At 33.3% G+C, this 12,078-nt stretch overlaps 1 protein-coding gene across 1 annotated transcript in view; it reads right to left on the bottom strand.

The window, feature by feature from the left end:
- Positions 1–676, bottom strand: part of LOC129226075 (uncharacterized) — a 29,207-nt gene extending 28,531 nt beyond the window's left edge. The window contains exon 1 of the mRNA XM_054860662.1: positions 545–676. Within this exon, the coding sequence (XP_054716637.1) occupies positions 545–587 (43 nt within the window). The 5' untranslated portion in view covers positions 588–676. The remainder of the gene's footprint in view (positions 1–544) is intronic.
- Between the last annotated feature and the right edge of the window lie 11,402 nt (positions 677–12,078).

Below are 12,078 nucleotides of genomic sequence, written 5' to 3'. Positions count from 1 at the left end.
TGCAGAAGTAAACTAAAAGCAAGCAATAACAAAAGAATTTCAGAAATACTGCATTCAGAATTATATAAATAGCAAGATATGAAACATGTGAGTCACAAAAATTTGTAATATGTATCAGAAATGTGAGAACCATGGTTTTGGTAACACTTTTGGTAACACTTTTGGTACCACATTTTTGGTAACACTTTTGGTACCACATTTTTGGTAACACTGCGCTAAAAGAAAGGTTTTTACTTCGTTGTGGGGAAAGCTTTTGCCACTTCGAGATACATTCTATTCACTACCATTCATGAGGAATTCAATATCATTTTTGAAAATGAATATTATTGAGACAACTTTCCATATCTACCTATGGATACGAAGTGTAACTTCAGTTGCACATGCATTTCATAAACGTACGAGTATGTCAACATCAGGTTCTTAAACTGATAAAAATAAAACGCTTTTAAAGGCGATGATATTTTACCGTTACTGCTTCCCCGATTTAAATGAATTTCGGCATGAGGTCGTTACCTTAAAGCGTTAAGAAAAGCAATTTTCTTACCTATCAATGCCGCCACTAAAATGGTATTCCTTAACTTTTTCATAGCTGTCTTCTTTTCGTTAACGCACCAATTTCTACAAAAAAAAATATGAAATTTTGCGGTTCGAAGAAAGTGTAAAGATAACTCCCAGAACTTACTCAAGCTTATGAAGTCAGTCTCAAAATTTTTCATCGTTATCTGGCATACCTGCTGATAATTGCTAAGGTTACGAACTATAATTTTCTTTCAGATGTGATAAGGCTTGGAAACTCAGGAAACTGTGGCGACTCGTACCGAATTACAGGTTTTCAAACTTCCCGTGTATTACACATTAATAATCAACAATATTTACTCATTATTAAAGATTTTATTAAAAGGTATTTTTAATTGATGGAAGTTTTAACTATCAAAACCTATAAAAGTGTTTCTGAACAAGTGTGCCTACACACCCTATTGAAAAAAATTCGAAAAACCACTATCAAAATTATACCAAACCCGGTAATATCTGTACTAGAAAAAAGAAAATCATACCAGAAGTTTGAATTCCGGTATGGAATCTTACTGGAAATTGTGAAACCAGTATTAATTTAATCTGGATTTTTTAATAGTGTTTTTTGTACTGGAAATTTCGAAACCAGTACCAATTTAACCTGGATTTTTTAATAGTGGATTTTAAACGTTAGGGAAATTTTGAAACTTGTAACAAACCCCACTGGAATTTTAAATGCCATTATGATATTTTACTGGAAATTTTGCGAGTATCAATTTAATCTAGATTTTAAACGAGTATCAATAACTTAAAACGAATATCAATTTAATCTAGATCATTTAATAGTGGTTTTTAAACGTACTGGAAATTTTGAAATCAGTACCAATTTAATGTGGATTTTTTAATAGTGGTTTCTAAACGTACTGGAAATTTTGAAACTTGTAACAAACCACACTGGAAATTTAAATGCCGTTATGAAATTTTACTGGAAATTTTGAAACGAGTATCAATTCAATCTAGATTTTTCAATAGTGGTTTTTAAATGTACTGGAAATTTTGAAACCTGTAACAAACCACACTGGAAATTATGAAAACAACTTTCGATAATACTTGAAATTTTGAAGCGGGCACGAAACGATTTAATGGAAACTTTGAAAGTGGATGGTAAAAAAAAATGAAATTTTCCTTTTAAATGCCATTAAAAATACTGAAAATTTTGAAACCTGGATACAACGTAGCAGAAGACTTGAATACTTGAAACAAGTGCATTGCTTGTAGCAAAACTTTTAATTAACAGCTCGATAATGGATGCCTTTTGCTTGGTTTTCACATTTCTAATAACTTTCATAGTCATTTATAATGCATGTACATAATAAATATTTCTAGTGAGTTACTCTTTCAAAATATGAGTTCAGCTATAAGAAGGATGAAGATCAAGTACTTGTAATAATTGAATTAACATCATGTTATTCGGATCTAAACAGTCAGACAGTCGTAGTACAAATTATACTAGAAAGACATATTCATTGGATAATTAAATTCACAACTTAATTATTCATGACTGCTTCTTATACATTGAAAGTAATTCTTATAAGTTAATAACTAAAAATAGATTACCAGAATAGCGGAAGGCTGACGATTAAAATTGGATGAGTATTTACACACACAAACAAACATACACACTAGGGTGGGCCGATTTAACTTTTCTAAAATTCGAAATCGCCTGCGGTGGGAAAAGTTGTGTTTGGCACCAAATATTCGTGTAAAAAAAATTTTTGGAAATCAAAATGTATATATATATCCTCCGCCAGCCCCTTGAAATTTCGCAAAATACGTAAAAATTGACAATGAAAAAGAAATTTAAAAATTCTTATGGTAGGGGAAAAGGAGGCTCATGTGAACAGGGAGCACATGTGAACAGGGAGCACATGTGAACATGGTATGTTTTACTAAGATCGCTTCAAGCAAAAAATCTGGAAAAATTCTCAATTAAGGACAGTACCAGTTGTACCTCTTGGACAAACATTTAGAGCAATGAGCCGTTTTATCTTTCTGTGTTGGCAGCTTCTTTGTTTTCGCAGGCGTGGAATTTTTTTAATCACTAATCTAGTAAACGAGGGCCAAAATAAGGGTGAAAAAAACATGCAATTTTGCAAATTGGCACACATGTACAGGAAGGGCTCCTGATGAGCACACTATAAGTTCCCAGTGGTAGGGGGAGCTCGCAGCGCCCCCTAGGATTTTATGTGTGTTTTTTCAGTTTTTGTCTTGTATCTCAAAAACTATTTACTTGCGAACAAAATTGTGATTTGATGAATTAAAGAGCGTAAAATTATCTTCAAAAATCTTTTTTATTTTTTATCGTTACTATAATATTTGCTGAGATATTAAATTTCAAAGTTTGTGAATTTTTGAAAAACTGACAATTTTTTCTCTTTTTTATTTTTGGAACCTAATCAGTGATTGATTTGATGCGATTCTTTTTTTTTTTTTTTTTTTCAGTCTGAAGTAGTGCAGGTTATTAGGAGGATTTTATTTCTTGAAATTATAAGGCAGGTGGAGGAGGATGGAGGCGAGTAATGCAGAAAGACAAAAATACGGGCATGTGTTATTTTAATTCTTTTCCCCCTTACCATAGTCCAACAAAAAAAAAGCCCAAAATAAGGATGGAAAAAAAAACAAAGTTGGCACACACGTACAAAAAGGATTTCTAATGATCATATTATGAATCCCCGGTGGTAGAGAAAGAGCTAGCGCTGCTATGTTGGAATTAAAGTGCATGTTTTCATTTTTCGTCTTAAATATCAAAAACTGCACTTGCGAGCAAAATCATCAACTGGCAAATTAAAAAGCTTAAAATTAAATTAAAAAAAGTTGTTTAGCTCTTTTATGATTGAATAGATTGGATTGAGTTGGTATTTAATTTCTAAGTTCATGAGTTTTTAAAAACTTCCTTTTTTTCTCCCCCCTTTCTTTAGTTTTACGACTCTGCGTAAGGCATATTAATTACTATTTTTTTTTTTTTTTTTACAAACCTCGGACTGTGTTACGTTATTTAATTCAACTATGGCTACCCCATAGCAAGTAGCGGAGGCAGGTCAATCATTTCTCTTGGTCCTATATGGAGCTCCTATAAATGTAACGTGGAAACATAACCTAAAATAACACTGCACGTAATTTTGTCTTTCTGCATTACTCACCTCCTTCCTCCCCCACCTGACTTCTAATTTCAAGAAATAAAATCCTCCTAATAACAAGCACTACATCAGACTGAAAAGAGAAAAGAATGATGTTAATTAAATTATTACAAGTGCTTGATCTTCATCCTTCTTACAGCTGAACTCATGTTTTGAAAGAGTACTTCACTATAAATATTTATTATGTATATGCATTATAAATGACTATGAAAGTTATTAGAAATGTGAAAACCAAGCAAAAGGCATCTGTTGTCGAGTTGTAATTAAAAGTTTTGCTACAAGCAATGCACTTTTTTCAAGTATTCAAGTCTTCTGCTATGTTGTATCTGGGTTTCGAAATTTTCAGTATTTTTGATGGAATTTAAAAAAAAATCCATTATTTTTCCCATCTAGTTTCAAAGTTTCCATTATCGTTTCGTGCCGGCCTTTTCAAGTTTTATCGAAAGTTGTTTTCAGAATTTCCAGTGTGGTTTCCTACAGGTTTCAAAATTTCTTGTACATTTAAAAACCACTATTAAAAAATCTAAATTAAATTGATACTCGTTTCAAAATTTCCAGTAAGATTTCACAGCGGCATTTAAATTTACAGTGTGGTTTGTTACAAGTTTCAAATCCAGTACGTTTAAAAACCACTATTAAAAAATCCAGATTAAATTGGTACTGGTTTCAAAATTTCCAGTACAAAAACCACAGTTAAAAAATCCAGATTAAATTGATGCTGGTTTCACGTAAGATTTCAGTAAGATTTCATACCGGAATTCAAATTTCTGGTATGATTTTCTTTTTTTCTAGTACAAATATTACCGGGTCTGGTATAATTTTGATAGTAGTTTTTCGAATTTTTTCCAATAGGGTGTGTACGCACGCTTGTCCAGAAACACTATTATAGGTTTTGATAATTAAAACTTCCATTACAACTTTGAAATTTAATTTCTCATCAACTATTATAGATACAACAAAAGTAAAAAAAGCTTTTTAAAGATAATTTTACGTTCTTTGATTCATCAACTAACAATTTTGTTTGAAAGTAAATAGTTTTTGAAATGTATGACAAAACTGAAAAAACACACCTCAAATCCTAGGTGGTGCTGCGAGCTCCCCCGCCCCCCTACTACCAGGGACTTTTAGTATGGTCATCAGGAACCCTTCCTGTACGTGTGTGCCAATTTGCAAAATTATATGTTTTTTGCTTTTTCAAACTGTTCATTGACTAGACTACACTGTCTGTATGTTGTATGAACATTCAAGTAAATTTATGACAATGTTTAAATTTTTTATTAAATTAAAAATTCTTTATTTTTGCAAATTAGCTGTAAAGTAGACGATGGGGCACTTGTGAACACAACATCTTGGGCACAGCTCCCATAGCCGCTCTCCTTAATATTATTATTAGTGTAGGATAGTGTAAGTGCTAAAAAAAATGTGTAAATATTTATAATTATTATTTTCCTGCAATCAGTTTGTAAATTTATTGCCAAATGTTATTAATAAACATAAATAAATAAATGGGGCACAAGTGGACAGTTCCCATAGCAGCTCTCCCTAATATTATTTTTAGTGTAGGATATGGTAAGTTTTACAAAATGTGTAAATATTTATAATAATTATTTTCCTACAATCAGCTTCTAAATTTATTGTCAATTGTTATTAATATTAATAAACACAAATAAATAAATAAATAAATATATATATATATATATATATATATATATATATATATATATATATATATATATATATATATATATATATATATATATATTTGTTACTAAATATTGATCCATAATTTAGTGTTTCATAAAACTTACAGGAAATAAAAAGTCATCATTTAATTAAAAACTAAAGTTCAAAATCATTTTAAAATACATTATCAAACGATGTATGAAGCTGAAAAACAAAATATATAATACATAAGGAGTAACCTTTACATAAAACAAGAAGCTCCGTCTAGAACTGAACGAGCATACTTTCCCGTATACCCATACTACTTTCTAGTACCTGATCAATATCCTCAAAAATAGCTAAAATCGCACATTGTTTCAAACATATTTTTTTAATATCTTAAGCTGATTTCTAGGAATAAAATATTCCTCAATCCTCTGAAAAAAAAAAACGAACAACTAAAATAGCAGCACCTTTTCAACAAGCAGCTAATACACTTTTTCCCATTAAAAAAAATTCTTTAACAGCTTTCAAAACGAAAAAATGATAATTAAAATTACTAAGCTTATTAAAATAAATACATCATATCAACAAAAAAAATCGTTTCTTTTTCCCCTGTTGCCAAAAATAATTTTTTAAATGAATTAATGCACTTACCAAAATAAGTAAAAACAATAAAATGTCAACTTAAAGAAATAATTTTTAAAAAAAATCGTCTGCGCATATCTTTATATCTTTATCTTCCTTCCTTATCCTTATCCTTACTAATAATAAAGCAGAAAGTCTCTCTGTCCGGAGGATGTCTAGATGTCTGGATGTCTGTAGGATGTCTGTAGGATATCTGTAGGATGTCTGTGTCGCGCATAGCGCCTAAACCGTTCGGCCGATTTTCATGAAATTTGGCACAAAGTTAGTATGTAGCATGGGGTGTGCACCTCGAAGCGATTTTTCGAAAATTCGATGTGGTTCTTTTTCTATTCCAATTTTAAGAAAAAAACTATCATAAATTACGAAATCATCATAACGTGGAACCGTAACATGGGCACAAGCCAATTGGCGAGATACGAAATTATCATAGCGTTTAACCGTAACGTCGGTACAAGCCAACTGGCGAGAAAATTCACCATACATTATTTGTAAATATACAGGCGAAACAAAAGACCTTTTGATTTTTCTATTACGGGCAAAGCCGTGCGGGTATCACTAGTTACTAATAATAAAGCTGAAAGTCTCTCTGTCCGGAGGATGTCTGGATGTCTGGATGTCTGTAGGATGTCTGTAGGATGCCTGTGACGCCCATAGCGCCTAAACCGTTCGGCCGATTTTCATGAAATTTGGCACAAAGTTAGTATGTAGCATGGGGGTGTGCACTTCGAAGCGATGTTTCAAAAATTCGATGTGGTTCTTTTTTTATTCCAATTTTAAGAAAAAAAACTATCATAAATTACGAAATTATCATAACGTGGAACCCTAACATGGGCACAAGCCAATTGGCGAGATACAAAATTATCATAACGTGGAACTGTAACGTCGGTACAAGCCAATCGGCGAGAAAATTCACCATACATTATTTGTAAATATACAAGCGAACCAAAAGACCTTTAATTTTTCTATTACGGGCGAAGCCGTGCGGGTGCCACTAGTAGAAACATAAATGACTTCAGGTTTATTCGCCGAAAACTGAATACCTAAAATAATAACATTACGGGCAAAGACCGTGAATACCTAACCCTGAATACCTAAAATAATAGCGTGAAAATAAAAACAAGTCATATCAACAAAAAGTATTTCACAGTTAAAACCATAGCTGCGGAGTCGGAGTCAGAGTCAATCTCATTTTGAGATAAAGGAGTCGGAGTCGAATATCCAAGAATCGGAGTCAGTCATTTGTCTTCCGTGTATAAATTTTTGCCAAAGCGTCGAAGTCGGGGAGTCGGTGTCCGATAAATTGTCGGGCACAGGAGTCGGAGTCGGATGCCCCTAAATTCTCGGAGTCGGAGTCTGGAGTTTGGCGTCAAGAGCTATTTCCAACAAAATTTGTTTGAAGTAAATCCGCCTTCAAGTACGGAATCTACATTGATTTTCATTTTCCCCGTAGGCGCAAATGTTAAGGGATTTGAACTGTTCAAAATTGAACGAAAAATTGTTTAAATCAAAAAGATATTTTATATACAAGTTTTTCATCAAAAGCTTTTTCCTACAAAGTTTGTTTGAGTCAAATTCGCCTCACAGTTCGGAATTGCCTTGAATTTCCCCGTAGGAGCTAATGTTAGGTTTTTTTGAATTGTTCAAAATTGAACAAAAACTAGCTCAAATCAAAAAGTGAAATATGGGGATGAAGTGCCCTCGCCGAGATCTTTCGAACAAAGAAAAAGTTTGTTCGAATCGGACTATTCATTCAAAAGTTATTAGGGGGGGGGACAGACAGACAGACCGACAGACATTTTTCCCCCATCTCTATACTCTACTTTCCAATTTTTAATTTTTCGATATTTATTTAATTATTTTATTTATTTTTTACTTTTTTTTTGTTTTTCGCGATATTTTTAAGATGCATTAAGCCTTCTTTCATGCTTTTTTCTTCTTTTTCTGACTTTTACTGGGATAGTAGGCTAAAAATTATATGTATTATGTTGTCATATAAGTTTTTGTCTAGTCTATTTAGTGATCAGAACAGGCTACGAGACTTCAGAATTTGACAGTGCGCATTTATATTTGGGGAAAATATTTTCTTAGTGAAACAATAACTGTACAATTGAAACTGACGCAGTATAGGTTACAAACCCTTCAACGCATTTGTTATTTAGGTATATGTTTCATATTGAAGAATTTTCCTTCAAAATATGATGCTTCTCCTGCATTTTTTTACCCATGTTCATATGTGCCTCAGGCCTGTTCACATGTTCCCCCCTCTAGAGGCACATGTGAACAACTGCAGACGTTTCTTTAAAATACCATAAAGTAAAGAAAAACTTTTTTAAAAAATCCCCAAAAACTCCATGACACAAAGAAAAGTGTATTCAATCATGAAGACACTTTTGCGTTGAGAAATTAACAATATTTTTTGAAAAATTAAGAAATGAAAGAAATTGTTCACATGTGCCCCCTTTTGCCTTATATATTTTTTAATCGTCTGTGGTGGGAAAAGTTGTGTATTGACATCTAATGTTCGAGTAAAGAAATTTTTGGTAATCAAAGCATATTTAGAGACCTTTGAATGTTCGCAAAATATTTAAAAATTAACATTTATTTCATATTTTTTTAAATTTCTAACACATTTTTTTCTTTGAATTATCTACGGCGAAAACGGTTGCCCAGTGCGAATTTTTTGTTCATGAAAAACAAATTGTTGACATTGAACAATATTTAAGCCCCCCCCCCCTCGAGCGGAGAATATTTGTTGGATTTTTATTATTTTGATCTTTTAAAGTAAAATTTTTATTAAAGCTTTTTTATTATATTAAAGCTAGTTTTGCACTCTTTTCCTATAATAACACTACAATAATTCTTTCGAATTAAAACTAAAGTGTGAAAGCACCGGAGGACCGTTGACGCGCCACCTGAAGCGTCGCTGTTTTGCAGTAGTTCTTCACTTGTTTTCCCGAAATTACGGGAAAATATGTTAGAATTCGCCTCGAGGAGGTGGCTGTTCTAATAGCACCATAACGCCCTTCTAAGCACTCAATTTTCGTCACACTAGTTTCTTTTATTTATTTATTTGTAATACAGAAATTTTTCCTCTTGTACTGCTTCGATTTGTTTTCTAATTTTGGCAATAATTTTCGAGACGACAATGTTTTGCGTATAAAGCCATCACTAATTGTTGCTCCACAAACAGATGAAGATGCTAACCTAACTACTGTTTCGAGCTCTTGTGCAAATTCCAATGTTCACTTCCTAAAATGCCACTCGTTTTATCCATTTTCTCAAGTTCCGCATTAGGTATCTGCTTGGACAGTGGAGGATCTTTAACAATTTTGCCAATTGAGAGGTGAAATGGCAAAATCACCTAACGTTTCATTAGTAAAAATTTGGTTCTTCAGGATTGTTCTGTGACCAAATTTCTATAAAGGATAGTGTGTCGTTTCTCATGGTAATCAGCAGGTTTTTTGGATGACCATAAAAATTATTCATTTTGAGTAACATGATCAACTACTAATTTCAGATCATCGCTGGGAAATCTTCAGTAGTGGACAACTTTCCAAAGATGCTGTGCACTGGCTCTGCACGAAGACGAGTTTAGTGAGAACCAAACTTTTGCATTCACTTTTACAATGTATTCAACAATCGTCTGGTCTCTATTTCATACGATGGCTCTTTCGCACCATATAAACGAAGCAATCTCTTTGCTGTTGTAAATCACACGTTGCATGAGATAGCTTACCTGGTGGTTTGGTGGACGATGATTTTGGACAACTTCCAGAGCATATCGCTTGAATCCAAAACATATCAAATTCTATACGGTTCATATTTGCTACGATAAATGCCAAGAACAGGCCGATTTGTAAGACGAGGGATGGGTGATAGAAAAAGTTTCATTACATCACAGAATGAGAAAAATAAATATATTCTGCACAATCGCATCACCTGTCACCGACGGTCAAAACTAAGCAGTAGGAGCAAGAACTAAGAAAAAAAAAAATAGCAAATTACGCAAATTTCAAACGCCTGAAGGAGGTTTTAAGTGTAATATGGTATAATAATGACTTCGTTCACAAACAGGGGGACTTTCTCTTTAGTTATTTTTTTTTAAATTATTTATTTATTTATTATTATTTTTTAAGTTTTAAAAGTTATACATAAAAATGTTTACATTTTTTTAATGTTAATTCTTGCATATTTGGCGAAACTTCAAGGGGCTGGCGGGGGATGTAAACAGTGGCGTAGCTACAGAGGGACGGACCGCCATGGACAGCACACTTTTGGGGGCGGCAATTTAACACCTTTGATGTGAAAAAAAAAATCCGGAAAGTGAATCATACTTTAAATCTATTAATATAGGCAAAAAAAAAAAAAAAAACCTTCGAAATGTCATTTTTCTTAGTGAACTTGGTGAAGAAATTTGGTGGTAACATTTTTATTCCTAATAGAATTTCAAATAGAATTTCAGTTGTATAAGTCAAAATAATAATGTAAGAAATGAAAACCAGACAAGAACTCTGAAATATATACAGAACGAACAATAAATAAATTAAAATGAAAAAAAGCGTAAAAATGTTAGGAAAAAAAATTTAACTATCAAACTTTTTTTTTAAATTTTTTGTTCGTGCGCGACGGGAAAACAAAGGGGGGGGGATGCTAAGTTCGTAATTTTTTTTTCCAGAGGGTCCGTGGAGGTCTGAATGAAGTTTGGGAATCTCTACCTTAAAGATGAGAAAACTCGTTTTTGACGTCATAGGGTATAGGGTACACTCCGCGGGACTCAAGCTATTCCATTCGACTATTGTATGCTCTGAACCATTAACCCCCTGGGTGGGGAGGGTGGAGTCCAATTTCTTCCTTCAGACCCGGAGGAATAGGGGGAGCTAACAAAGCGCTTATTGTTAGCCGATGCACTCCAGCCATGCTGTCTTTTCTTCTGCTGAAAATGCAGTTGGCGATTTCTTGGCGTCCTAAGGGGTTGCCCACCCGGGCCCACTCTTAGGCAGGTGGGTGTGAAAATTCAGAATAGCACTTGTGCCCACGATTCAAAATGACGGACGTCGTAACATTTATTCAATCCACTAGAAAAAGAAAAATTGCGCGACATAATGATTATCTGTACTATTTTCATTCCAAAAAGGGAAACAAGACGTACTGGTCCTGTATTAGAAAATTGACGGAAAATTGTTATGGACGACTTTGCCTTATCGATGAAAATTTTGAAAAATCAATTAACGTGCACTGCCATGGTACGGAAGATAAAAAAATCAAAACTACACAGTTCATTCAAGAAATGAAAGAGACCGTTACACAAAATGCTGCTCCAGTGCCAAGTTTATACAAGTAAGATTTTTTTCATTATTATTTTTTTTTAATTAGCTTAGATTGTTTTTTTTTTTTGTAATTTATATAGAATGTCTGGGAGTAATTCCTAATCATTACGTTTCTGAGATATAAATTAATGACAAAATTTTTATTGCTTGATAAAAATTAGAACAAAATATGAGATATTGCCTATAATTTTAGAACACTTTACTTCATTTTGACTACATTTACTCAATTGTAATATGCTGTTTAGTTTATAAAAAGGAGCATTTTATTGAACTGATTACTAAAATTACACTCTATAATAAAAAAATCGACGCACCAAGAAGGAGTGGTCCGATTGAGACGAAAATTGGTGGATAGGAAGACAATGCACAGAGTAGTAAATGATTAAATTCTCAGATTAATTGAATATTTTATATCGGAGTTACACTAACAAGTTCAATAAAGTGTTGACCTGCCTCTAGCCTGGATACAAGCTGAAGCAAGGCGTGGCAAAGACCGATAAAGCTCCCGGAGCGTGTCCCGCGGTATTTCCTGCCATATTCGCTCCAATTGTCGAACGAGGTTATCAACATTCCTTGCCAGATGCAATCGCCATCCCATCATATCCCAGACATGCTCGATGGGAGATAGTTCTGGCTATCTCGCAGGCCACGGAAGAGTTTGACAAGCATGCAGACAGTTCGCAGCAACACGTGCCGTATGTTATCTGGCATTGTCATGCTGAAAACCAACC

The sequence above is a fragment of the Uloborus diversus genome, chromosome 7 (assembly GCF_026930045.1).
Source record: "Uloborus diversus isolate 005 chromosome 7, Udiv.v.3.1, whole genome shotgun sequence".
Lineage (NCBI taxonomy): Eukaryota > Metazoa > Arthropoda > Arachnida > Araneae > Uloboridae > Uloborus > Uloborus diversus.
Note: the sequence above shows the minus strand (reverse complement) of the source record. Positions and strands in the feature narration are given on the sequence as shown.